Below are 27,384 nucleotides of genomic sequence, written 5' to 3'. Positions count from 1 at the left end.
TACACATCGAGTCTAACTGCTCATTGGCTAATGGCTTCCCTAGCAACGCCTGGATTGGCTGAAGTCGCAGTCACTCAAGCAAACCCCGCCCCAACCAGCTGAGATTCCCAACTCCTGACAGGCCTGCAAGTGCTCGTTTCCCTTCCTATTAAACGACAGTAGAACAGCCACTAAGCGATCAACCCTCTCCAATATCTCGCAGCCGTTCAAGAAAGACTTACAGTATAATATGACAGCAACCCGGCGTTATAGTCCAGTACGAACCAGCGGTACTGCCACCCCTTCATGACGTTAGTCCATTTGCTCAGCGGCCCCTCCATGATGGACGCCATTTTTACACTTTGCCTGAGTGCTCGCGGGGTCGGGGAGGAGGAGTGCGCGCCGCGGCGAGAAAAACCGTGCGTCTGACGTCACATGCTGAACTATGGTTTACTTCAATAACTGTTATTACAGGGACGACTTCTGGAAGTAATAACTTGTATATTACATATGTGCGAGATATAATTTGTATATTGACTTTTGAACAAAGCGGCAAAAAAATAATATTAGTAATATCATAACAGGTCAATTTGTGAACTTTTTAAGTCTTCTTCGTGGAAATGGAACAGTATGAAAACTAACAAAGCTATGCATTTAAAGCCTATGTTAAATGTAATAAACTGGAAGGTCTGGGAAATTTGTGACAAATACTGTCTAAAAATACTTTAGTTTGCATGGTAGCTAGGTTAAAGGTGGATAGTCTTGTGATTTTTGTTAAAAAATCTACCGTTTAGTCAAAGTCTGTCATAGTTAAGGTTGTATGAAACTGTTAGCCTTTCTGTATCTGTACTTTTTATACTAAGAGCAATATAGACAATTTGTTTATTTGTTTTTACAAAATAAACTAATTTTACATGCTTCCTTCTTTAAAGAATAAGCCAATTTGGAAAATATATATAAAAAAATAATGTAAATATATATGTATATATATATGTATATATATATATATATATATATATATATACACTCACCGGCCACTTTATTAGGTACCCCATGCTAGTAACGGGTTGGACCCCCTTTTGCCTTCAGAACTGCCTCAATTCTTCGTGGCATAGATTCAACAAGGTGCTGGAAGCATTCCTCAGGGAGTTTGGTCCATATTGACATGATGGCATCACACAGTTGCCGCAGATTTGTCGGCTGCACATCCATGATGCGAATCTCCCGTTCCACCACATCCCAAAGATGCTCTATTGGGTTGAGATCTGGTGACTGTGGAGGCCATTTTAGTACAGTGAACTCATTGTCATGTTCAAGAAACCAATTTGAAATGATTAGAGCTTTGTGACATGGTGGAAGTAGCCATCAGAGGATGGGTACATGGTGGCCATAAAGGGATGGACATGGTCAGAAACAATGCTCAGGTAGGCCGTGGCATTTAAACGATGCCCAATTGGCACTAAGGGGCCTAAAGTGTGCCAGGAAAACATCCCCCACACCATTACACCACCACCACCAGCCTGCACAGTGGTAACAAGGCATGATGGTTCCATGTTCTCATTCTGTTTACGCCAAATTCTGACTCTAACATCTGAATGTCTCAACAGAAATCGAGACTCATCAGACCAGGCAACATTTTTCCAGTCTTCAACTGTTCAATTTTGGTGAGCTCTTGCAAATTGTAGCCTCTTTTTCCTATTTGTAGTGGAGATGAGTGGTACCCGGTGGAGTCTTCTGCTGTTGTAGCCCATCCGCCTCAAGGTTGTGCGTGTTGTGGCTTCACAAATGCTTTGCTGCATACCTCGGTTGTAACGAGTGGTTATTTCAGTCACTGTTGCCCTTCTATCAGCTCGAACCAGTCTGGCCATTCTCCTCTGACCTCTGGCATCAACAAGGCATTTCCGCCCACAGAACTGCCGCTCACTGGATGTTTTTTCTTTTTCTGACCATTCTCTGTAAACCCTAGAGATGGTTGTGCGTGAAAATCCCAGTAGATTAGCAGTTTCTGAAATACTCAGACAAGCCCTTCTGGCACCAACAATCATGCCACGTTCAAAGTCACTCAAATCACCTTTCTTCCCCATACTGATGCTCGGTTTGAACTGCAGGAGATTGTCTTGACCATGTCTACATGCCTAAATGCACTGAGTTGCCGCCATGTGATTGGCTGCTTAGAAATTAAGTGTTAACGAGCAGTTGGACAGGTGTACCTAATAAAGTGGCCGGTGAGTGTATATATATATATATAAATGCATTACTTGAAGCATGGGTGGTGATTTGTACACTCCATCTTCTTTATCATTGATAATAAAGAACTAGAAATAAGGACATTTTATGGAATAGGCCTATAGCATAATTAGTCACTAGCATAATTATAAAACAAATTTGAAACTCTGTACCAGTGAGATACAATAACCTTTTTATTAATATTTTGAATTGTTTTTTTCCCCGTTTTCATTTTAATTTTAGCCAACGTTTTAGTAATTTTGTTGTGTGATTTTTTAAAATCATTTTATTAGTTTGTTTTTAAATAAATATTTTATTTAAAGGTTTTAAAAAAATCTGATAAAGTTAATTTTATTTCAGTTTTAGTTGTAGTTACTTTAATACATCAAGTTAACTAAATGAAAATGAGAAACGTTGTAAGCTCTTTTATAGGCCTATTCTATATTATTTCATTTCAGTTAATGTTTATTTTAATTTAAGTAAGTGATTTTTATGGCTTTAGTTAACTGTAAGAACCCTGTTTCGTACAAAATATTTTTTACACAGTGCATAAATAAATTAGAATAGAATAGAATAGATTAGAATGTCTCGTACCATTGTTACTGTATATCATGGCTTATGATGAAAACCAACAACGTCTGTGCTGGTATATACTGCGCTCTAGTGGCCTTTATTTCATTATGTAATCATCTCAAAACGTTCCTTTATGTTTGTTTCCGTCCATACTTATATTCTTGTTACACACTATAACAAAATAAAAAATTGTAGACCTCTTCCTCTCGTCTGAATATGTACTGTTGTGTGTTAAGGTAAGATCGTCTGCTAAATGTTAAGGTAAACTAATTTGCCTCCGACGTTTTAGAAAGTTTTGCTTTTACAGTGAGCTCATAACGACCTTTGACACACTAAGAAAAATACAGCAGCAAACAGTGTAAGAAGAATCGTTTTTAACAGAAAAATCAATGCAAAGTGAAAGGAATAGCTTTGTTGCTTTGAATAATTCCTTCAAATGTATTATTAACACATTATAATTATGATATTGTATAGTGCTATATTTATAATGTATTTATTACACGTTTAAACTTGGTGCACGGCTTAAGTATTTCGTCTCCAATATTGCAGCTCAACATTGACACATGCCAATTCATATTTCTTGCGTGTTAGCATGTTTGTGTACAAAACTTCAAAACACTTTAATTTTTGCAATGACAAATATCAACTTTACTGTATTAATGATACAATGAGTCATAAATAAGCGTAGGTGTCTTCTTTACCTCACAAGGTAAGCCCAAATGTATAATTTAAGAGTTACAAATAACATGCATGTCTCTTATTCCACCAGGTCTTTCCATAGAAAAGGGCATAAATTCATACAACTCAATAGAGCATCATTCTCTCAAAATCCACAGTCATGGGATACATCATTAAAGCTTCCCAGCTGCACTGTATACCACTGCACACATTCACCTGTCTCAGGAAGTCTGTGGCAACCCTTGACACACGGGACACATCAGCCAGCAGCATCGCATCGCTGTATGAGCTCCACTGTGCGCAGGAGACGCCTGCCAAGTGCCTATCCAGTTATAGATGGAACATTTCAGCCGGCTCTCAGACATGTATATGAAGCGAATCTCAGGAACAGCCTGATCTGTCAGCAAAAGTAAATCTGATTCACGGTCATTGAAGATCTTTACCCTTACATTACAGAATTCCCTTATCATAAAATTGATCACATAAGTGATGTTCACCCCATGTAATGTTGTCTTGTTTCATCAGATACCTCGAACACAAGGAAAAAGTAATGAAGGGTGGTGGTGAAAACGCCATAGAACGGCATACGCAGAGGAATCGGAAGGTCCTGGTACGAGACAGACTCCGCATGCTGCTGGATGATGAAGATTATTTAGAACTTTCTCCTTTCGCTGGACTTGGTCTGCCCTATGGAGACATTCCAGCAGCAGGCTGTCTCACAGGTACAGGAATACAAAATATAGAGAAAAGTGTAAATAATCAATTTCACTAAGCATTGAAAAAAAGGAAAAAGGTGTCATTGTTACAGTGTAATTATATATTTAAGTAGTAATATAGTAATATTACGCAACTACATGTACTTACTATAGGTTAGGATTTGGTTTAGGGTTAGTTGCATGTAATTATGCGTAATTTACTGTTATTACTATGGTTACGTGTAACATATGTAACAAGGAGACTGTAAAATAAAGTGTTACCATAAAATCAAATAAATATGGCCTTTTTCTCTTTCTTTTTCAAATTCAAACACAGAGGGTTGTTTACTTACTGTTCTGTATATTTGTTTGACATAATATTATTAGACTTATTAGACATTAATTAATATGAAATTATTTGTGCATAAGTATTCCTCTCAAACTGCTTCCTTAGTGACAGTGTTATTTTTTTTCACAGGAATTGGTCAAATTAATGGACTTTGGTGCATGTTCAGCGCTAATGACGCCACTGTGAAAGGAGGTACAGCGTATCCCATCACAGTTAAAAAGCAGCTCAGGGCGCAATTCGTGGCTATGCAGAATCGTTTGCCTTTCGTTTACTTGGTGGACAGTGGTGGCGCATTTCTGCCTCTTCAGGTAACGTGCATTTATTGCCATGAAGATCTCTAAAATCTCTTATGGTACATTAATGGTTGTGCAATTGCTCTTTCAATAGTCAGAGATCTTTCCTGATAAAAACCATGGAGGACGAACCTTTTACAATGAAGCAGTTATGTCAGCAATGAAGATTCCTCAGGTATTAAAAATAGTCATTTAAATATTTTAGAATATACAGTATTAATGCATAATTATGTGTAAAGCCGGTCCTTGTACACTAAGTCCGAAGTTGTCCTCCGAAATTTTCGCACGTTAAAAAATAAAAACGTCCTCACGTTAAATGCTAAATATTTGACCTGATGCAGTGTGATGTCTTGACCTCTGTAGGTGTCAGTAGTGTGTGGGTCATGCACAGCTGGTGGTGCCTATGTCCCCACTATGTCTGAGGAGGCGGTGATTGTCCACAGGATAGGAACAATATTTTTAGGGGGTCCACCCTTGGTGAAGGCTGCAACTGGGGAGGAGGTTTCTCCAGAGGACCTGGGAGGAGCCAAGCTACACTCAGAGTATGCTGTTTCCATTGCGTGATTGCATTCTCTCACATGATGATCTCTAGAGCAGTGGTTCTTCTCAATCCCTGTATTTCCAGTAGCACCTCATTGCAGTACACGAGATCCAGGGGGCGGAGTTGGATCCAGATCTAAGGGGTGGAGATGGGTAGGAATAGGGGTGGGGTTAGGGATCAGGGGGTGGAGATGGGTAGGTTTAGGGATATGTAAGGTGGGATTTCGTGTTCTGCAGTGAGGACCATGTCTGTATTTCCACAACCATGTTATTGATTGATGAGTATTGATGAATATGTGGTGCTTTACAGACAGAACAAAACAGCTTTACCTCACTGATTGTCAGATTGTTAAAGCAGAATAGAGTATTCAAACATATGTAAAACATTTGCATACTAATAATATAATATAATATTCAAAAAATGAAATATAAAAGTAATTGCTAATCTCTCTAATAATAAGAAAATTGTAAATAAAATATATAGAGTATGCAATAGAGTATACTCTATTCAAACATTATGTAAAGCAATTGCATACCTCCAATAATGTAATATAATATAATATAATAATTGAACATAAAACTAATATTGTAAATGCATATTGATAATATTATAAATGCATCCTGCATATATATGCTCAGCTGACAATAATATAATATAATATAATAAAAAAATGACGCGCTGAAAAGAGAAAAGAAAAGAGCTGATTTTTGCATAATTTATGCAATTCATATAATTGTATTAATATAATTAATAAATATAATTGTCTCTAATAATGAGAAAATTATAAATAAAACATAGTATAATAATGTAAGATAAAAACTAATATTTGAAATGCATATTAACAATATTATAAATCCATCCTGTATATATATGCTCAGCTGATAATATAATAAAGTAATTGCATCCCTCTAATAATAAGAAAATTATGAATAAGATATTAATATAATATAACATAACATAATACTAATATTGTAAATGCATATTAACAAAATTATAAATGATATAAATGATCTATTTTTATTGTAAATTTCTTTTCTCCTTGCTATATCTCCAGAGTGAGTGGCTGTGTGGACCATTTTGCCACAGCAGAGAATGAGGCGTATGAGTGTACCAGAAACATCATCTCCACCCTAAACTATGAGCTCCCAGAGGAAGACGACACTCAGGTTGAGGAGCCCCTGTACAGCACAGACGATCTCATGGGCCTTGCGCCTCGTTGCTACAATCACAGCATGGATGTCAGACTGGTAATGAACCATGCACGTGTATAGTTTTAGACTTACACCATACATGCTGATGTTTCACATGGTTCGTGGGTGTTCATTTACTCATTTCTTTCAACTCTGTTTAGATTGTGAGTCGCCTGACCGATGGTAGTCGGTTTCAGGAGTTCAAGGCCCGTTACGGTACCACCCTCCTCACTGGGTTTGCCAGAATTGAAGGGTAATGGTAGTTGGATTTTTTTATGAGATATTTTAAATATTGAGTAAATGGCATGTTAAATGTCTTTCTACAAACTAAAAAATGTCATCACCATTATATCCCAGTATTAAAACACAACATTAAGTGCATAACTTGTTTTTAGGTGACCAAAACCAATCAGAGGACACTGCTTAGACAGTATCAGAAAAGTAAATGTGAAGATAAAACAATTAACCCTGTAAACTTGAAAATTAGATGTTATTCTCCTGCAAGTCTGACCAATTAGATGTGAGCAGGATGTGGATTAAGAAAAGGAATCTTTTTCTACTGCGATTTCAGATCATGGGGAGCCAATCTCCTCGATCACCTTTTATTCGATCAAACAAAGAGCGTCTCTGAGTGCTGCTTTGTTGCCATGGCAATATGAAACTCATACCAAATGAATGTGAAACCAAAAGGATAAACATACGTCAGAGATGCTCATGGGTTACGTCATGTTTAACAATATTACTCTGTATTTTTTGATTTAACACAATACAATAAGGTGTTATTAGTTAACTACTTTAGTTAACATGAACTAAGAATGAACAATACTTTTACAGCATTTATTAATCTAAATACTAATACATTATTAAAATCAAAAGTTGTATTTGTAACATTAGTTAATGCATTTTTTATTAAGATTAATACTGTAACAAATGTTTTGCTATTTCATGTTAGTTAATACATGTTAACAAATGATATACCGGTAGCTTATTGTAAAGTGTTGCCATTTTAACTTTCACCTTTACTTAATTATCAGTGCTTGCCATAGCAATCATCACTGCATTAATTGCTCATAGTTTATAGTTTATATGTGTAAGAATTGTGTGGCTAGTTGAGGAGAGGTTTTTTTAAGCCATCAGACATTTTAACCCAGTGGACAATGAAACAAGTGAATTAATCTGCGAAATTTACATTAAATGAGCCATATTTTGGGGCCAGAATTTCATGAAGGCTTATTACAATGAGTTAACCCAAAAGACCCTCTGAACAGCTTAACAACCGCATAGCAATGCCCTGGCAACCACCCAGAACATAATATCAGTGTCTGTCAGTTTTGCATTGGCAGATTTCAGTTACATTTTGAGAAAATGTAAAGATCTAGTTTCTTTCTTTGCTATAATTAGATTTAAAGCTGGTTTTATTCTTCCCCTCAATCTTCAGACTTCAGATTGGAATTGTGGCAAATAACGGAGAGCTGACATATGAAGCTTCCCTGAAAGGCAGTCACTTTGTTCAGCTGTGTGACCAGAGGGACATTCCTCTCATCTTCCTGCAGAACACGGCACCAGAACCTGCACACACACACTCACAAACCAAGGTGCATCAGAAGACATTTATATGCAGACTTTCCATTAGATTGTTTAAAATAGAAGTCATTTAAAAGTGCCCCTATTGTCCTTTTCCAGATATTACCTTTGTTGTAGTGTGTTTGCGAATTTAAAATGTCTGCAAAGTTTCTAAGATCAAAGTGCGTGATGAATGGAGTTATTGTCTCCTAAAAAAAAAAAGAATGATTCTGAACTACCTGAAACGAGTCATCAGTAATCAGTCTTACTTCCTGCACAAACTTGTAACAAATTTACATAATTCCAGCCTATGGTCTTCATATGGTCTGCCTGTGAACAATGTCTACTTTGTCCCATCCTCAAACACTGTAGGTGTAGGAGAGGCCTGGAAGAGTTTGGTTTGTGTTGTCAACATGTCGAAAAGATGTGTTTTATGCACAAATCCACTTGGCATGCACTTGACACTTGACATGAGGACTCTGGCTCGAACTGATACGGTATTGGATCGAAGCCATCGTTACTGTTCGTATCACAAGTGCTGAGAAAGCGTCCAGAGCTGAAATTCAGATATGGTAATTGGTGTTTTGTTTCGGACACGTACTGCAAGTCATAGACCAATTACAACAGACTGGGCCATCTGACCAATCAGAGCAGAGTAGGCTCTCAGAAGCAGGGTTTAGAGAGACCAGATCCATGATCGAAGCATTTCAGACACTGGGAAATGAGGGGATGCTGCAATGTGTTTTATGAGAAAACTCAAATGTTTTTTTTTTTTATCTTGGATGCATGTAAACCTATTGTAGGTGACTTCCAAAACAAAATCAGAAACCTTTAAAATAGCAAAATAAGGGCACTTTAAAACATGCATGTGATATACAGAAAACTGCAGTAGTTTCCACTTTGGTACAAAGATGTTTTTTAAATGGAATGATATCTGGCCCTGCTCGCACCCCATCTTGTTTTACTTTGTTATTTGCTCTCTTTTCTCCCTCCCTCACTTTATTCCTCTAAACCTCTCTTTCTGTTTCCCATCTCTCTTAGGCAGAGCCCAACACTAACAGACTGAAGGCTCAGGGTTCCATGATGTCTGCTGTGGCTTGTGCTTCTGTTCCCAAAATTACTGTGGTTATTGGAGGATGTCATGGAGGTGACAGCTATGCTATGGTCAGTCTGTAAACCCATCATTTAGATGTATATTAACACACTGAGTAGTTTAATACATTTTCTGAACACTTTTTTTTTTTTAGTGCGGAAGGGCTTTTGACCCTAACTTCCTGTTCCTGTGGCCCAATGCAAGAGTGTCGATTTTGGCCCCAGGCCACTCAGATGCATTTGTGCAGACTGAAGAGGAAATTACACAGATTAATGAGATGTAAGAGCCAGTGTAACAGGATGTCCATAACTGGCTGTTTTAAAGGTGTATAAAAAATTAAATAATTATTTATGTCTATGTAAAGGTTGGAGGAAGAGAGTTCAGCATTCTTTTCCACTAGCAGACTGTGGGATGATGGCGTTATTCTACCTCAAGACACCAGAAAGGTAAAAGAAAATGGAAACCAATTTGATTTGTTTTCTATGTGGTTTAGGTAATGCATTTTTCACTGTTACAAATAATAGGCCAAAAAGCACAGACATGAATCCCGACATTTCACTGGATGGCCTTAATGAATAACAGCTGTTGAGGTTTTCAGTGGAGTCACTGAAGTAAACCCAAGTGCTAACAGCATTGGATACTTTAAAGAGGCAAAACTAGTGCTCTTAGTTAATACTTTTGTATAATAAACCAAAATATTTCTTTAAAATAAATGCCACTTGTTTTGATATTTTATAATCTAATGCAATGAAACAGAAGTTGTGATAGTCTTTTCTTCAATTTTGTGAAGTATATCCAAGTCAAACGGCTTCTTGAACAAGAAATAAATGTAGAGCGGGACTTGATTTTTTTATCGGGAAATAATTGGATGGTTGTGGTTTGCTATTGCTGTGATGTCATGTGAGTGACAGGTTGTCCCGTCCTCGCTCGCGCCAGTAAACACAGGACTAGATGTCACTGCAAATGGGAGGGGAAGTCATTTATAATAAATACTGCAATATTCCATAAAACATACATTTTTTTTTCAAAATATGTATTGTACTCTTGAGTTTGAAAATAAAAGCTTCATAAAATATATGCTTCTGTTTCCTTTTGTTAGGTTTTGAGCAAGTGTCTGAAAATCATTAAGCAACAAGAGTATCAATTGTCCAGAGAGAAGATGAGGACTCCTTTTCTCCGAATGTAACACTACCAGAAACCTCAGTGGACTTAATAAACTTGTATAAGGTTTTTTATTGAAGTTATAAACTCACACATAACTTTATTTTAATGACAATTTGCCTGTTATCAGCAGCAGTGCCTTACTGTTGTTATTTTCTGGCTGATGTAAAATAAACAATTGTACAAATGGAATTATACTTGTAATAAATGAAATAAATGAAGTAGAAAGTATATTTTTGAAACAAACAAACAAGTCTTACAAGTTGATTCAAACAGTACACATTACCAAAAATCTGTAGCATTATAAGCATATCAGGTCATATAACTGGCCCAATTAAAATAGCAACAATAACATGAAATGATATTACATGTAAACTAAAAAATAGTCTGTTTGCCAACATACAAAGTCCTGTATATGATCCTCTAAGGTTTGTACATGCCATGGAGAGTGACAGGAATGATGACATCAACCTCTGCACGTGCTATTTCTGTCAGGTCAGCGGCATTGAGTATGAGGAGGAACGCTGGCTTCTGGGAAACTCCTGGCTTTACTACAATACTCAGAAGAACACCTGAGAAAAGCAGAAGAAAAACGTATTTATTTCAAGAGCATAAACAGATCTGAAATATATGTTTGTTTAGTAACAGATTAGAAATACCGTCATCTTCTTCTTTAGCATCAGGGCTTTGCACAAACAGTGCTTCGGATGGATAGGCATCTGGCTCCTGCCATATCCATGTTTCTTTGCTTTTCACATTCAACTTGCAAATCTAAAACCCCACAAAAATACAACAAATCACACGTTGAGCAAACGTTGACGTGAAAAAAAGTTTCTGTAACATGTCACACCCACCCGGTCTGGAATAAAGTGGTTTAGCCCGAGTCCATAAGCAAAGGTGTAATTTTTTCCACAGTATTTGCTGTAGTTGATCTGAGGAAACTCAAAAGCTGAAACACAAAAAGAACCCAGAGAGAAAATGCTTTGAATCTACTTTTTAAATTATGTCTAATATTTCATTAATAATTACATTTAAGTATTCCAAAATTTTAGGTCAAACTTTAGTTTAGGGTCCATTCTCACTGTTAAATAGTTGCTTATTAACATGCATATTACTAGGATATTGGCTGTTTATTAGTACTTATAAAGCACATATTAATGCCTTATTCTGCTTGACCTTATTCTACATCCCTTAATCCTACTTAATACCTAAACTTAACTACCTTATTAACTATTAATAAGCAGTAATTATGAGTTTATTGAGGCAAAAGTCATAGTTAATAGTTAGTTAATAGTGAGAATTGGACCATAATCTAAAGTGACCAAATTTTAAGTATTGAAAATCAATATAATAATAAAAATAATTATTGAATAAACAAAAAAAAAAAGCCAGTTAAGGGGTTAGTTGTGTCATTTGGTGTTGAATTATTTACCCTGACGCGGTCCAGAGAAAAGAACCTCAGGTTCGAGCCAAACGCTTCCATCACTGCTCATGACAGCCGTGGCTGTGGTGTATGGAAGAGAAACCAAATTCTTCCCCTGCTCTTCCTGCAAAAACAAAGGCATGAACTAATTAAAACACTGTTAAAATAAAGGAATGCATTTTTGGATTGGAATGATAGAGACAGACAGATCAAGAAACAAACTGAAGGTGAAGTAGAGGTGAAGTAGAACTATGATATCCAGGGTTATTATAGTTAACTAAAACCATACAAAATGTTGCTATACTTGATAAGCTTATTTTTATTTCAGCTAGTAACTTGCCAGGGAAACATTTCTTATTTTCATTCAGTTTAACTTGATGTATTAAAATACTAAAATTAAAATTAACAGAAAATATATCAATAAAAATTAATTCAAACTATTAATAAAATTCTAATAGTATCTCAAAGACACTGAAATAACACTGATATCTCTTACACTGTGGATGTCCAGTGGAAGCACGTATCTCCGCACCTCTGGCTGTGGAGCTCTCATGGATGCTTTTTTGAGTTCCTCCCAATTTTGCCTCACGTTTGCCAAATATAGATAGTTATACACAAAGTCATACCTGTCAATAAAAGAAAGGGAACCACAGATGATCACCAAATGCATGTGCAAAGTGTTTTTTTGTTTGTTTTGTTTTTTCATTTCTGTATTTTGTTATTTAGGCAATTTCGAGGTGTTAGCTAAAGCTTCAATAAATATAAAAAAAAAACAAGTAATCGTACCCTTTCCAAGTGCACAGGTCAACAACAATAAAGCCTTGGTCCTCAAAACAGTTAATGTGATGGAAAACATTAAAGGCAGATGTTCTGAATTTGTGGTTGATGTATTCTCCAGGATTCTTGGTTGCCAGATGAAACCACGTCTGGGAATGCAACCAAATAAATAGGATGAGGCAACATACAAAATACCTAGAGCATCCCCCCCCCTCCCCCTTCCCCAACATATAATTAACCATGATTTGAAGATGATATAATTCAAGTAAGCTCGGACTTACACCCATTCTGTCATTTGACTCAAAGCAGTCCATGTAGCTTGTCCCTCTGATGCTCCAAGAAGTCAGAAATTTCAGCAGATTGATCTTCACCGGAGTCTCAACAAACACAAAGTGGTTCTCCGTCATGCCAAAGCTGTATAATATATATCATTATATTAGTTATTAATATTATTATTTAGAAAATATTATTTTATATTATATTACCAACCTATGGACGTAGGATGGTTTTAATCTCTCACTGCTTGGAAACTGAACCAAAACCTTTGACTTTTCAATTGGATCGGATTTATCTGATTAAACAAATAATAAAAAAGTCAAACACCTTCTCATAAAGCATTAATAAGACCCTTGTATGCCAACAAAGCATTATACCAACCTTCTTGTGGTGGAGGGATCTTGACAATGTTGTAGGCCAGCGACATGTTCTTCCCAAAGCAGTTTCCAATGTTATATACAGTTCCGTCTGGTTCAGTATGTGGATGTGCAGTCACACCGTTGACTGAGAGATAGTTGCAGAGGTCCACCTATAGGCAAATAGAGATGGTATGGTACAGCATTTATGCTTTTGTTAATGGGCTAAAAACTAGGCGACAGAACAAAAGCCGTCCCTTTAGACATTCTGTTGACTATAAGTAATGTTGCACCTCCATGTCAACTAACTCTCATTAGAGTATTAGTAGACTGTCTGCTTAATATCAGCTAACATTTTATTGTTGTGGTCCTACTATAAGTAACTAAATAAGTAATATTCTACCTACTATAAGTAACTTTGCAAGCATGTCAACTTATTCTCTAACTCTACCCCTAATAGTCTACTAAATCATAATAAACTAATACTCTAATCAGAGTTAGTTGACATGTAGGTGCAACGTTACTAGTATAAAGGGATCATCGTTTTAAAGCGTAACCCAAAATCCTACCTTTTTTATCGTTTCGAGGGTATCAGGATCAACTTTGGTTATGTAGTTGGTTTCCGTGCAGGCATAGAAGTCCTCACCGATGGGGTAGATGTTGACAAGGCAGTTGTCTGTCACCTCAATGCCTTGAAAGTAAGTGAAAAACCTATACCAAAAGTGGATGCACAAATGAGACTCGAGTAAATATTTTGATGGCATTTTATGGCATTATTATTATATTCCCAATTCAAATTGAACATAAAATACTTTTCAGACCTGGAAAATATGTTTTTGCATGGATCTGGATACGCAGCGGTGCCAAACTCAGTGATCACCACCCTTTTCTCCGTCATGGCTCTGACATAAGCATCACTTCTGATAAACCTGAAGTTCAAGATGCCAGTTAATATGCGTTTTAAGTAAAATCTCAGTTCTTTATTGTATAAACCACTTTTCACAAAACAAATCAGTCCAGGCATTTAAACTCAGATGGTCCACTTAACACATTCTACTAACTATAACTTGCAACTAAATGCCAACTAAATCTCATTAATTTGCAATTACACGTCAACCAACTCTTGTTAAAGTATTAGAAGACTGTTAGGTTAGGGTTAGTAGAATAAGTTGACATGTAGGTCTAGTTGCAAAGTTACTTATAGTAAGTAGAATGTCTGTTGGGGGACCAACAAAATAAAGTGTTTTTAAGCAGACAATCAACTAATACTCAAATGACTGGTAGACCGTTGACATGTAGTTGGAAAGATACTTATAGTTAGGAGAATGTCTAAGTGCTACAAAGTGCTACCATTATTGCAAAACATTTAGGTAATCAAACTCAATTTGGGATGCAGTTTATTTATATATTTGGGCACAATAAACAGAGGGTTTTACCTGCGGTGATAGGTGACATGTCCATCCTTCAGGTCAAACTTGTGTATGAGAGCCTGGCCATCAAAAAGGTGGTATAAAGGTTCATCTCCAATCTCAAAGAGCCCAGGGCCCATGCGGAGCAGACTGCCAGTAAGCCATGCAGGGATTTTGCCTGCAGAGAGCGAGAGAAGGTTCACTTTAGAGTGAGTCTTCAGAAAATTTGTACTAAACTGCTCAATTCATATGGATTAGCTTTACAATCTCTTTATGAACTTTTCAAAAGTAGTAGTTGCGTAGCTGTCAATGGAGGGACAGAAAGCTCTCAGATTTCATCAAAAAGATCTTCATTTGTGTTCTGAAGATGAACGCAAGTCTTACGGGTTTGGAACGACATGAGGGTGAGTAATTAATGACAGAATTTTCATTTTTGAGTGAACCATCCCTTTAACCAAGCGAATTCTTGACTACAAAATGGCTATAAAACAGCTCCCACCAAAGGCTACCAGGCATTTACATCAGCCACAGCTGAAACAACATTTTTCCCTTCAATGAAAGCATAAAGTAAATAAGAAGTAAAAAGTATCAAAACTTGAACATGCTTGATTACTAATAAAAGCATACAAACCTGAGACATGAGCAGGAATGGGCTCAGCTAACTCTTCACATGACTCAAAGATTTTTTTATAGCCACTGGCTGGGTGTTCAAGACTGAATGAAAACAGATGTCCACATTTTTAGCATAATGAGCTAGAAGGAGGTGACATCGAAAAGAAATCAAAACAACTAAACTTATACAAATATACTCATTTTTCTTGAGGCATTCTACTAAATTATAGAAATTATTATACATAAAGCCACAAAGCTTAAAAGGAAACAACTAAATAAGAAACATCAATTTTGAAAAAGATTTAAATACAACATTTTGCAAACATTTCCAATGAATAAAGAATGTTTTCCCCTACCAAAAAACATTCGCGCAATCTGAGCAGTTTGACAGAGGGAAAAGTTCCATTACTCACCGGCTGTCCATGTTGAACTGACTTTGAAGCGAGATGATGCCTGTGTGTGTAAACCAGAACTGTTCCGTTCCCATGAACAGCTACGGAGTCTTAGAACTCCTCCTCCGATGGCTCTAAAACAAAAATCCCTTTGTGTCCAGACCAAGAACATTTTCACTACTGTTTACCTTCCTGAAAGAAACTACGGCTCAAATACCTGTGGTGAACTGGGTCAGTTTGCAGAGATCTTTCTTGTGAACATCTTTGAGGTTGTTGTTGTTGTTTTAAATTAGAAATGAAAGTAATGAAGCAGATTGTTATTTCAGAAAAATAAATAAATAAAAGAAAATGACACTTTATTTTAAGCTGCCTTACATGTACTTACTATAGTATTAACATGTATTATAGTTAATACTATAGTATTAACTTATTTAAGTACATGTAACTACGTCACCTTAAAATAAAGTGTAGCCTAAATAAACAAGTCTACTATACAAGAAGTTGCCAATTGTCTATAGTCTAACAAAAGACATAGGAATGTGGCATGTGAAGAGGCATCTCATTCATCACATTTTCTTTGTTTATTTCCCTGGATGGTTTCTGGGGAGAGGGCACCATGTCATTCATAAAAGGAGACTGGATGTGAATACAGATGAAGGTCCACAATGCAGCACTCCTGTCCTAACAAATCAGAGACTAAAATGACATATGCATAAATGTTTATATCTTTCAAATACTGGCAATTATTCAATAATAAAACATCAAATATCACACAAAGAAAATAATGCTTAGTTTAAAAGTTTATTGCATAGATCAGGAACAGTATTACAAAAGTATTTAGGGTGATAGAATAAAGTAATAACATAAAACGCAATGGATTTGGCTCAATTATGCCCATTAACTCAATACAGTAAAACTATATGATGACACAGATAAATCAATCTCTATCCAAATTTAGGCTTTCATTCTTAATACACAAGCAACTGAAACTGAGTACAGTGACATGAGTGTAAGATGATCCATTCACACCGACACAATACAAAAATAAGCAAATATGAGTACATTACAGACTAGAAAGAAAATTAAAGAAATAACACGTTAGCCAATTTTGAGATGAAAAACAGTGCAAATTAGCCCATACTAGCTTAATAGCCAGGAACTCCCACATCACACAGAAAATTGTTGTTAGTCTTTAGAAGTCCGAGTAAACATATTCTGTGCAACCTGAATATTGAAAACACCTGAAGACACACAAAAGGTGATAATGGAAAAACAAGAGACTAAAACTGAAACATAAACAATGTCACAACACTAATTTTAAAAAGAAGAAAAGAAAAATCTTCATTTAAAGGAGACTCCATGTAAACAGTATGTCAAGCTGTTTATTTGCTGTGGGTCCTCTGAGTTTTGTACTTACTACTACAATACGAATGACTGAAAGCTCCCAATAACTTACAACAAATCACACACCTCAAATAAATAACATTAAAACTGACATTTGTATTAAAACTGGGGGGAAAAGACCATTAAAAGTCACTTCACGGGAGAGAAATACCACAAGAAACATAAAAACAACACTTCAATTGAAGTTACAGTTCAGATTCTGATGCGATCCAATGTTATGGCAAAAGATCAGCTAAATGTCTTTAAACTCATCTCCCAAAATATCATTCATTCATGAGGTTTTTAAGAGGTATTCAGTTTCGAATACTGAAGGTTTTTGGTTTCTTGAGGCTTAACAGCATTGGAGGTTTTATCTTTGGTTTATCTGCAAAAAGCTGAGCTTCACTCTCTGTTGTGGGAAAACGTCTCAAGTAGATGTCAGGATATTCCTTCTGAAACTGAGAACAACAACAAAAAGTTTATTTGCTTTTAGGCCATAATAAAATTAACATACAATGACCATGATTAACATACAAAGGTGCAGAAAGCGATTTCTGAGAAACCGAGCACCACAACACTTGTAGCCAATCAGCAGTAGGGGGGCGTGTGTGTCCCCTCGTGATGGGGGAGGAGAGAGAGTGAGCAAGAGGACGATTTGAAGAAAGACTAGAAAGAGAGATGGCTGAGAGACACAAAAGAGAAAATGTCAGAGGAATATCACTAGAAAAAGAAGGGATATGAGGTTGTGCTGAGGTTACATTGTTTCTGTTCCATATGTGAGTAACATTGGTTTTGCTGCTTCACAGAACCCCATATATACTGTTGTTGTAATGTTAGCTATAGTAACAGGACAGTTTTGAGTGTTGGCTGCGTCTGAAAACACATACTTCCCTACTATATACTAGGCGAAAACAGTATGTGACAAAAGAAAAAGTATGTCCGAATTCACAGTACTCATAAAAGAGTAGGACAAAAGTACCTGGATGACCTACAGTACTTTTTTCGTTGAGATTCTGAAGTGCACATACGATGCACACTTTACTATCCCATGAGGCCACGGGAGAGGATTTATGAACTGACGCGGGTAGGTCACATGATAATGACAACATGGCAAATGTAGTACGTCCGGATTACAGTCATACTACACACACTCATACAATATGGAACATACTTTTTTTAGCGGTCGTGAAGTAATTACTTATTCAAAACAAGTACCTATTCAAGAGAGTATGCGATTTCGGACGCAGCCTTTCTAGCATTATCTTGCATTGCATGTTTGTGCATTTTGGGGGCAGAGCAATGAAGGGAGGGGTGTGTTTGTTTCGGTTTATTTCGGTTTATTTCAAATATCAACCGTGTTTCTCAGAAATTGCTTGCTGCACTAAATTTGTGTTTAATATTTACTTCTATAAAATAACAAAAATTAAACCTTTTAAGATTTTTACTCCTTGTTTGTACCCCTTTTGTGGAAACAGGATTTTTATGACATGAGAAGTTCAGTAAATAAATACCAGTTTTAGTTTCTTTTTCTTCTCTTTTACAGACATGGTCTTGTCCTTTATAAGATTTTCCAGGAGGTCAGCAAGAGCAGCTTGGGACACAGACAGTTTCTGCTCTTCAAACTCCTGAGTGCTGATCTGCCTGCAGAATGAGTATGTCGGCATGGCAACACCAGGGCCTACGCATGTGGTCTGAGATCAGGAGCGCATGCAAATGAATGTGAGGGGAATAACCACAAATTAACAAAATTAATGAATAAACAGAGGCATCTCTTACCAGGAATAGTCTGGTTTAAATACAATTTAACATTCTGTGTTTCATTCCTCCAATACAATGGCCCTAAAGACGTCTATTGTAAGTCCATTACAATACACTGAGTAATTTCCATGTGGTTTGTCAAGTCACATTTATTTATACAGGTCCTTCTCAAAAAATTAGCATATCGTGATAAAGTTCATTATTTTCCCTAATGTAATGATAAAAATTAAACTTTCATATATTTTAGATTCATTGCACACCAAGTTAAATATTTCAGGTCTTTTATTGTTTTAATACTGATGATTTTGGCATACAGCTCATGAAAACCCAAAATTCCTGTCTCAAAAAATTAGCATATCATGAAAAGGGTCTTTAAACGAGCTATTAACCTAATCATCTGAATCAACTAATTAACTCTAAACACCTGCAAAAGATTCCTGAGGCTTTTAAAAACTCCCAGCCTGTTTCATTACTCAAAACCGCAATCATGGGTAAGACTGCCGACCTGACTGCTGTCCAGAAGGCCATCATTGACACCCTTAAGCAAGAGGGTAAGACAGAAAGAAATTTCTGAACAAATAGGCTGTTCCCAGAGTGCTGTATCAAGGCACCTCAGTGGGAAGTCTGTGGGAAGGAAAAAGTGTAGCAAAAAACGCTGCACAACGAGAAGAGGTGACCGGACCCTGAGGAAGATTGTGGAGAAGGACCGATTCCAGACCTTGGGGGACCTGCGGAAGCAGTGGACTGAGTCTGGAGTAGAAACATCCAGAGCCACCGTGCACAGGCGTGTGCAGGAAGTGGGCTACAGGTGCCGCATTCCCCAGGTCAAGCCACTTTTGAACCAGAAACAGCGGCAGAAGCGCCTGACCTGGGCTACAGAGAAGCAGCACTGGACTGTTGCTCAGTTTTGCATGTCATTCGGAAATCAAGGTGCCAGAGTCTGGAGGAAGACTGGGGAGAAGGAAATGCCAAAATGCCTGAAGTCCAGTGTCAAGTACCCACAGTCCGTGATGGTCTGGGGTGCCATGTCAGCTGCTGGTGTTCGTGCACTGTGTTTTATCAAGGGCAGGGTCAATGCAGCTAGCTATCAGGAGATTTTGGAGCACTTCATGCTTCCATCTGCTGAAAAGCTTTATGGAGATGAAGATTTAATTTTTCAGCACGACCTGGCACCTGCTCAGTGCCAAAACCACTGGTAAATGGTTTACTGACCATGGTATTACTGTGCTCAATTGGCCTGCCAACTCTCCTGACCTGAACCCCATAGAGAATCTGTGGGATATTGTGAAGAGAAAGTTGAGAGACGCAAGACCCAACACTCTGGATGAGCTTAAGGCCGCTATCGAAGCATCCTGGGCCTCCATAACACCTCAGCAGTGCCACAGGCTGATTGCCTCCATGCCACGCCGCATTGAAGCAGTCATTTCTGCAAAAGGATTCCCGGCCAAGTATTGACTATTGAGTGCATAACTGAACATAATTATTTGAAGGTTGACTTTTTTTTTTGTATTAAAAACACTTCTTTTATTGGTTGGATGAAATATGCTAATTTTTTGGAGACAGGAATTTTGGGTTTTCATGAGCTGTATGCCAAAATCATCAGTATTAAAACAATAAAAGACCTGAAATATTTCAGTTGGTGTGCAATGAATCTAAAATATATGAAAGTTTAATTTTTATCATTACATTATGGAAAATAATGAACTTTATCACAATATGCTAATTTTTCGAGAAGGACCTGTATAGTGCTTTTTACAATACAGATTGTTTCAAAGCTGCTTTACAGAGATAACAGGAAAATAATGTTTCCAGAAGAAAATAGCGTCACAGTCCAGCTTAAGTAAGTTCAGTGATGTTTCATTTTTGTCAGGACTCACCAGTGATTTGAGATAGTTGATGTGATCTTCCACAGCATTGCGCAGGTACACAGGCACCTGCAGGACTTCCTGATGGTGATCCATGAGAAACGATAACAGCCTTGTAGCCAAGAGCTCGTCCAGGTCACCCACCTCCTCACAACTTAAGACACATCTAGAGAACGTTTGCACCAACTGCACACACATAAACGACATAAGAATGAGCACAAAAGAACATTACAACCATGCATTTGCTTTAATGTGAATGAGATTATGATGATAAAAAGTTTTTTTTTGGACTCTTCCTGACCAGAGTCCGTGTTCCAATGATGTCATGCAGTCGCGGCATGTCCACGTTCTGGCTCATGCGCGAGATCATTCGCAAGAGTAGCTGTAGTTTGCGGCGACTGGCAGGCGGCAGGAGTAACGTGCAGAGCTGCAGGGCCTCGATGGCCACTCGCTCCAATGAAGGCTGCAATAAACCTGGAACGTGATGTGACCCACATGTAACCGAAATAAACCACAGCACAGAACTTACCAGCCTAGAACTTAAATACAAACAAAATGAACATCATGATGTCAGCTTAAACATCATGTAATCAAATCAAACACATAAATTGCATTTACTTGGAATATCTAAGGAATTCTAATACGGTGACTAGTGATGTATGTGTATTACACACACACACACACACATATATATATATATATATATATGAATGCATTATTTTAAAACATAATATATTTTAAATTTCAGTTAAACAAGTTAACTAAAACATCCCACTGATTCCATTAAATGGGAATCTCTTAAAATGTTTACATTTTCCTATTTTAAAGCAGTAAGTACTAAACACAAATTAAAACTAAATGTTATCAATTAAATAACCTACTTGCATAGAGGTAGGATCTGTAGGAGCCTAGGAACTTTTGCTCTGTTACCCATGTTTTAAGTTTATATCAAATATACATTACACCCATCTACCGTGACTTTTTATCCAAAAATTAGCACAAAAAAAAAGAATAATGTAACAAAAGTATGTATTAGTAGCCAAAGTGTGCTATAGAATTAGTTAGCATTAAAGTGATAGTTCACCCCAAAATAAAAACAAGGAGGAGATTCTTAGCATGAAAATAAAAAGAGAAGCTTCGTTCTCCTCTCAAGTATCTCCTTTGAATTCCACGCCAAAAAGAAAGTCATACTTGTATGGAATGACATGAGGGTGAGTAATCACAACAGAATTCACATTTTTGGGTGAACTGTCCCTTTAAGAATTAGTTAGTCTGGCAGGCACAACAAACACATGCTCAATCACAAACAGAGAAGCTCATGAGTGCTTTGCACATGCTCTTACTTTGCTCAGGGTGGCGTTTTAACAGGGCCGAAGGGGGCCGAGTGGGTGCAGGTTTGCTCAGGTCCAGAGAGCTCTGACAGCGCCTGTTAATGCTCGGACCTGCCCTAACATCCATGCAACTTCCATGCAAACTGTGCAAACCAGGACCTCTAAGGCCAATGCTGGATGTGAAATCTGGTCTCATGGTAATTTCAGCCACTGGAGCGTGGATGCTAAAGCTGCTAGCAGACATTTCTCGATTCTCCTCTATGTCAAGCAAGTTACCGATGCTTCTGGGCCGGGCCCTGGCGGGCCTCTGGTTGGTTCGACGAAGATGTGATTGTGAAGAGAGTTGGGAGCTTGTGTCGTTGCTGAAAGTTTGAACACAAGGGTTTTTGGACACTGAAGAATCTTGAAGCTCAAATTTGAGGTTTGGGTCTACTGGAGAATCAGTTTGAGAGGATGATTTGTCGCTGCTGCAGGACTGTAGGCTTTCAGATGATCTGAAAAGTCTGTTCTTTGAACATTTATCAATGATTCCCTCCAGAGAGCAACTTCTGGACCGAAGCCTGCCATATGGGACTTCTGTTTTCTGAGCCTGAGGAATTTCTAGATAGCTACCGTCCAGCCCGTCTCCATCGCTGGCCCTTCTACCCCTAAAAATAGGCTGCTGCGCTCTATGGGTTTCTAACTTAGTCTCTGCTTTTGAACTGAAAACTTCCCTCATGGGCGAATCTGCTTCATCAAAGGCCTCCTTTCTTATTAAGCTCAGCAGGAGGCATTCAGTCGATTTAAACAGGTTGGCTGCATTCACAGCAGTTTTGGCTGGATGTGGACAGTTGGGTTCCTCCTGGCTTTTACGCTTTCCACTTTGAGTTTTAGGTGTCGTGATGTAGCCACACATAACTAGCAAAGGACCAGACAACAGAACATAAACAACAAACAGGCAGGCAAAGAATTTTAAGAACGAGGTGAGACATTTAAAACAGAGCAGACAGGGTTAGTTTTCAACATCGTCTGACACCACAAAAGCAGTGTAGTCAGTAGAAATGGCTTTGTGTGACTCTACAATTCGTTTCATCAATATTTTATAAAATAAGACCCACAGCCAAAAGGTTTAAGTAATCCTTTAGGAGGCATTTCCCAGAAAGGATGACATGTGAGTATTAAAACAACCCAGGCCCGATTCTCAAATGACATATTGACCCATACTTAAGTAAACTGTAAAAAGGTTACACTACCGTGTAAAAGTTTAGGGTTGGTAAGATTTTTTTTCATGTTTGAAAGAAGTCTCTTAAGCTCACTAGGGCTGCATTTATTTGATCAAAAATACAGAATTGTGAAATATTATTACAAATTAAAATAACTGCTGCATTCTTTTCCAATATACTGCATTTTTAAAATGTCATTTATTACTGTGATGGCAAAGCTGAATTTTCTGCATCATTACTCCAGTCTTCGGTCACATCTTTCTAATATGCCGATTTGATCCTCAAGAAACATTTATTATATTATCAATGTAAAAAACAGTTAATAGTTTTGTGGAAACCATGATGCATTTTATTCAGAATTCTTTGAGGATTCTTTTAAATTAAATAAAAAAGAAGCATTTATTTGAAATTTTACAAAAAAACGTATCTAACTGACCCTACATTTTTGAAAAGTAGCGTACATGTAATTTAATATTCAAAGCAAACATATTTTCTGTTGTAATGACTAATAAGACTTGAAGACAAAAACCATATGTGTATTCTTTTGTGGCGAAAACAACCAAACGTGTGCTTCATACATACCTAGGATGTTGACAAAGAGTTCATAGTACTGAAAAGTAAGCAGTGGCTGAGAAAGACCATAGAAGTAGCCAGAGACTGTTTTAAATACATCCCGCTCAAATCCTGGGTAAGATGACTGGTTTGAGTCATACTTTGGCCCTTGATGGATTGGATGGAAAATAAAGCATTATTATAAAATAAATTACACCATTAAATTACCTATGTATATATATTACATTTGTTCTTATAAATGCCATGACAAAAGACAATATGAATGTGATCTAATATTTTTAAATACTTATTTCAATTGTCTCATTTCATTTCACATGTAACAGAACTTACAGTTTGCAAGACATTTCATGGCAGACAAAACCCAGTGCGGCAAATCTTCTACGGAGGGAGACAAAATAAGAGAAAATAATCAGAATGTGAAAATATGATGTTTGCCAACATTATTTAGACTGAAATGACACATATTATCAAGCCTACCTGTCTTATCTTCCAATGAAACGACTCCATGTTTATTGACTTTGGTCATATTATCCATAATGAACTGAGGATTGACTTGGGCTGGATCCAAAACATCTTCAAGAGACCCTGATCCCACCAACTTCTGCAAACTGAGCATTCAAAAGATGATCAAATTCATGTAGAACATCATATTGAATATGTTTTGGGGTAATCGGTGTCATAAACCCTCAAATAAAACAGACATATGCAACAGAATTTTCTAAGGGAAAAAATACTGCAAAAAAGACAATATAGCTTCATTCTTCACAATTTTACACTATTGTTAATCCTTTTTGAATTTAGATAAATCTTATATAAATCACTTCAAAAACAAGCAAGCAGTACACTCACAAAAAAGTACCATGTCTGTGGTGCTACCATTTTTAATGTTTGAAAGAAATGCTCAACAAGGCACTTATTTGATATAAAATACAGTAAAAACAATAATTTGGTAAGATATAATAACAATTTAATTTAAAATAACTGTTTTCTATTTTAATAAATAAATGTAGTTTATTCCTGTGATGGGAAAGCTGAATTTTCAGCATCATTACTCCAGTCTTCAGTGTCACATGATCCTTCAGAAATAATTCTGATATGCTATATTGCTGCTCAAGAAACATTATCATTTTTATTATTATCTATACTGAAAACAGTTGTTCTGCTTAATAGTTTTGTGGAAACAGTGATGCATTTTATTCAGAATTTTTTGATTAATAGAAAAGGTTCAACAGAGCAACATTTCTTTGAAACTAAAAATTTTCACTGTCATTGTTGATCAATTTAATATGTAAGCTTGATTCTGCCACTGAATAAAAAATGAAATAAGGTAATTGTGACTTATCTCACAATTCTGACTTTATTTTGTTAGAACTGCATAATATAAACTCACAATTTTCTTTCTCATAATTTGGCTTTTACTCACAAGTTTTTTTTTTTACTTGCGAGTTTATCTCTCACAATTCTGACTGACATTCTCACATTTGAAAGTTTATATCCCGCAACTCTGACTTTAACTCTTTGGGAGTTTATTTCTTGCAATTGTGGGGGGAAAAAAGACAGAATTGCGAGATCAAGTCGCAATTATCATTTAAATTTTTTTATTCTGTGGCAAAAACAAGCTTCCATAATTTAATGCATGAATAAAAGTATTATCTCACTCTCTCTTTTTAAAGAAAAGTTTCTACTGACCCTAAATTTTAGAACGGCAGTGTATATGTAATTTCTGGACATGCACCAAAGTATTATTTAAAATATATTTATGTGCCATGTAAATGCCATTGCAATCATTTAAAACCAAGCGATATATCAAAGTATTACCATTAGAGACCTCACTTCTTCGTAAGCGACTGCAAACAGGAAGTACTTCTGGTGTAAAGCTGCGAACTTCAACGCATACAAACTATATGGGACAGATGGTGTGGGCCTGTGGGGAGAGGTCGGCTTACTGTGTAAGGGTCACATTCTTCCAGATCACTTGAATGTCCTCCTCTGTGAGCTCCCTGCAGCGTTCAGTATCACCTGAGGATGATTCCATTTGAGATTCTTGAGTTTCTGGATCCACATTTTCCTGTGTGAAATAGCAAGTGGAAATTACACATCTGAAATTAAATTTCTCATTGACAACACATTTGGAGCAAAAATACTTACCAATATTTCCTTGTCAAATTTCTTAGACCCTCTGAATTTGAAAAAACGCTCCCTGTCCATCATAGACATGCTCTTTTTCCTTAAAACAGGGGCACGGTTAGGAATAGGCTTCAGTGGAGATGTAGATGGAAATCTGAAACACATTTCAAACCAGAAAACATTATGTTTCTCTTTATATTTTACATTAAAATGATTTACAAGTCAAACCTTTTTAAAAGATCCACTTTATCATACCTGTAAAGCTGGCTGTTGTCCTCCAGGTCTTCCATGCCCCATCTACCCTTCACATCCTCAATAACATGGTTCTTCAAAAACTTTTTCAGCAGCTGGATTGTCTGCTGTCGGGTGACCTCAGGTCCAAAATTGCTGTTGTTCTTCAAGAGTTCATGTAACCAGTCCACAGCTGCTGATGCGGTGAAGCAGCTCGAGTAAACCCTCAAGTGCTGCCTGTGCTTCTTCAAAGGCATTCCTGCCCGGAAAAGCTTGGTCACTTCATTCCACTGGGAAATAAACAGATAATAATGTCACATGAAGAGCTTGCAATCAGTTTATTCAAAACCAAATGTCTAACAGACAGTCCAAGACAAAAAAACAACAACTGAGATTTACAGAAGAAAATTCTTCTCTAAGTTTATAACTGTCACTCTTTTTTGTTCACAATGCATAAACAATTGGTATTAAAAATACATAAATAGCAAAAACAAACGAAGGCATGTTAAATAGTTTTAATGCGAACTTCATATATCAAAATAATCAGCTCGTTTTTTTAAGACGAAGAAACACCCAATAATAAACAAAGCACTTTTAGAGCTAACAAGTAAAGTTACCAAAAGATGTCTATATTTATTCCTCGTTTGTATTTATTATTTTTATGGACCTGTGCACCGGGACAAATTCCTTGTACAAGTTGTAAGTTACTTGGCAATAAAAGCTGATTCTGATAACATCACCACACCATATTTGACCAAATAAGGCAGAAGAGACTCACCAGTTTAGTGGCCCTGTATGGACCTGGGGTGACGATGTGAGAACTCATTGAAAAAAAACACGATGTATCCACAGCCTATACAGCCGTTTTCATTATTCCTACATATACGGGCGAGTTTACTTTTGATTTATTGAAGGCGCTCGTAGGCTATATTTAATACGATGAATATATCGACAGGCAAAGTCGCTCACTGAGTTGTCGCTGGCTATAAATAATCCGAGGTTGTTTCGATCCTTCCTCGCACACGTTTGAAATTACAACGCGAACGTCTCGACGACCATGATTGGATGGCGTGTTTGGTCACATGATCGATATGGCGACAGCCATTGGTTGTTTTTTGATGACAGATTTGGCTGTCAAAATATTGGTTTGCATAATGATGAACTTTTTACTCAAAAGAAACGATAAAAAAAAGTTAATTCACAACACTATATATATATATATATATATATATATTTTTTTTTTTTTTTTTTTTTACAAGGTGTCTACCTGTAACTGGTCGAATTATAAAATCAATGAAATAAGAAAATGTAAAAAATAAAAAAATGCG

General features: G+C 36.8%; 4 protein-coding genes across 12 annotated transcripts in view; 1 reads left to right on the top strand and 3 right to left on the bottom strand.

Annotated features, from left to right (window-relative positions):
* Window positions 1-353, bottom strand: part of osbpl9 (oxysterol binding protein-like 9) — a 31,155-nt gene extending 30,802 nt beyond the window's left edge. For both annotated transcript variants that reach the window (XM_056259547.1, XM_056259548.1), the window contains exon 1: window positions 222-353. In XM_056259547.1, the coding sequence (XP_056115522.1) occupies window positions 222-332 (111 nt within the window). In that variant the 5' untranslated portion in view covers window positions 333-353. The remainder of the gene's footprint in view (window positions 1-221) is intronic.
* si:ch211-198n5.11 (methylcrotonoyl-coenzyme A carboxylase 2) lies at window positions 271-10,572 on the top strand. 3 transcript variants are annotated; one of them, XM_056259552.1, is made up of 13 exons: window positions 271-398; window positions 3,548-3,865; window positions 3,982-4,178; window positions 4,630-4,808; window positions 4,888-4,968; window positions 5,157-5,335; window positions 6,389-6,581; window positions 6,686-6,777; window positions 7,963-8,119; window positions 9,129-9,251; window positions 9,335-9,459; window positions 9,545-9,626; window positions 10,280-10,572. In XM_056259552.1, the coding sequence occupies exons 1-13, from the start codon at window positions 286-288 to the stop codon at window positions 10,364-10,366; spliced, it is 1,926 nt and encodes a 641-aa protein (XP_056115527.1). In that variant the 5' UTR covers window positions 271-285; the 3' UTR covers window positions 10,367-10,572. The 3 variants fall into 3 exon arrangements, with proteins under 3 accessions (XP_056115527.1, XP_056115529.1, XP_056115530.1); XM_056259554.1 differs by lacking the exon at window positions 271-398 and adding an exon at window positions 2,937-3,014; XM_056259555.1 differs by lacking the exon at window positions 271-398 and adding an exon at window positions 2,957-3,039.
* LOC130091596 (retinal Mueller cells isomerohydrolase) lies at window positions 10,394-15,674 on the bottom strand. 3 transcript variants are annotated; one of them, XM_056259560.1, is made up of 15 exons: window positions 15,608-15,674; window positions 15,214-15,296; window positions 14,610-14,760; window positions 13,995-14,102; window positions 13,743-13,884; window positions 13,199-13,346; window positions 13,031-13,112; window positions 12,823-12,955; window positions 12,551-12,690; window positions 12,261-12,390; window positions 11,774-11,888; window positions 11,196-11,290; window positions 11,001-11,112; window positions 10,759-10,913; window positions 10,394-10,706 (listed from the first exon to the last, which is right to left on the bottom strand). In XM_056259560.1, exons 1-14 carry the CDS (start codon window positions 15,616-15,618, stop codon window positions 10,765-10,767), a joined length of 1,599 nt encoding a protein of 532 aa, XP_056115535.1. In that variant the 5' UTR covers window positions 15,619-15,674; the 3' UTR covers window positions 10,394-10,706; window positions 10,759-10,764. The 3 variants fall into 3 exon arrangements, 2 of the variants coding, with proteins under 2 accessions (XP_056115535.1, XP_056115534.1); XM_056259559.1 differs by having other exon boundaries at window positions 10,394-10,913; XR_008807831.1 differs by lacking the exons at window positions 10,394-10,706; window positions 10,759-10,913; window positions 11,001-11,112; ... (2 more) ...; window positions 12,261-12,390; window positions 13,031-13,112 and having other exon boundaries at window positions 12,675-12,690.
* Window positions 15,675-16,936: 1,262 nt separating this feature from the next.
* Window positions 16,937-27,087, bottom strand: depdc1a (DEP domain containing 1a). Of its 4 annotated transcripts, none has more exons than XM_056259532.1 (12): window positions 26,835-27,085; window positions 26,081-26,346; window positions 25,847-25,979; window positions 25,645-25,766; window positions 24,176-24,306; window positions 24,029-24,076; window positions 23,708-23,845; window positions 21,936-22,820; window positions 20,894-21,066; window positions 20,605-20,778; window positions 18,481-18,660; window positions 16,937-17,427 (listed from the first exon to the last, which is right to left on the bottom strand). In XM_056259532.1, the coding sequence occupies exons 1-12, from the start codon at window positions 26,880-26,882 to the stop codon at window positions 17,284-17,286; spliced, it is 2,442 nt and encodes an 813-aa protein (XP_056115507.1). In that variant the 5' UTR covers window positions 26,883-27,085; the 3' UTR covers window positions 16,937-17,283. The 4 variants fall into 4 exon arrangements, with proteins under 4 accessions (XP_056115507.1, XP_056115509.1, XP_056115511.1 ...); XM_056259534.1 differs by having other exon boundaries at window positions 22,200-22,820; window positions 26,835-27,084; XM_056259536.1 differs by lacking the exon at window positions 21,936-22,820 and having other exon boundaries at window positions 26,835-27,083.
* Between the last annotated feature and the right edge of the window lie 297 nt (window positions 27,088-27,384).

The sequence above is a fragment of the Rhinichthys klamathensis genome, unplaced genomic scaffold (assembly GCF_029890125.1).
Source record: "Rhinichthys klamathensis goyatoka isolate OS25496 unplaced genomic scaffold, OSU_Roscu_1.1 h1tg000169l_1, whole genome shotgun sequence".
NCBI lineage: Eukaryota > Metazoa > Chordata > Actinopteri > Cypriniformes > Leuciscidae > Rhinichthys > Rhinichthys klamathensis.
This window is presented reverse-complemented; position numbering and strand designations above follow the sequence as displayed.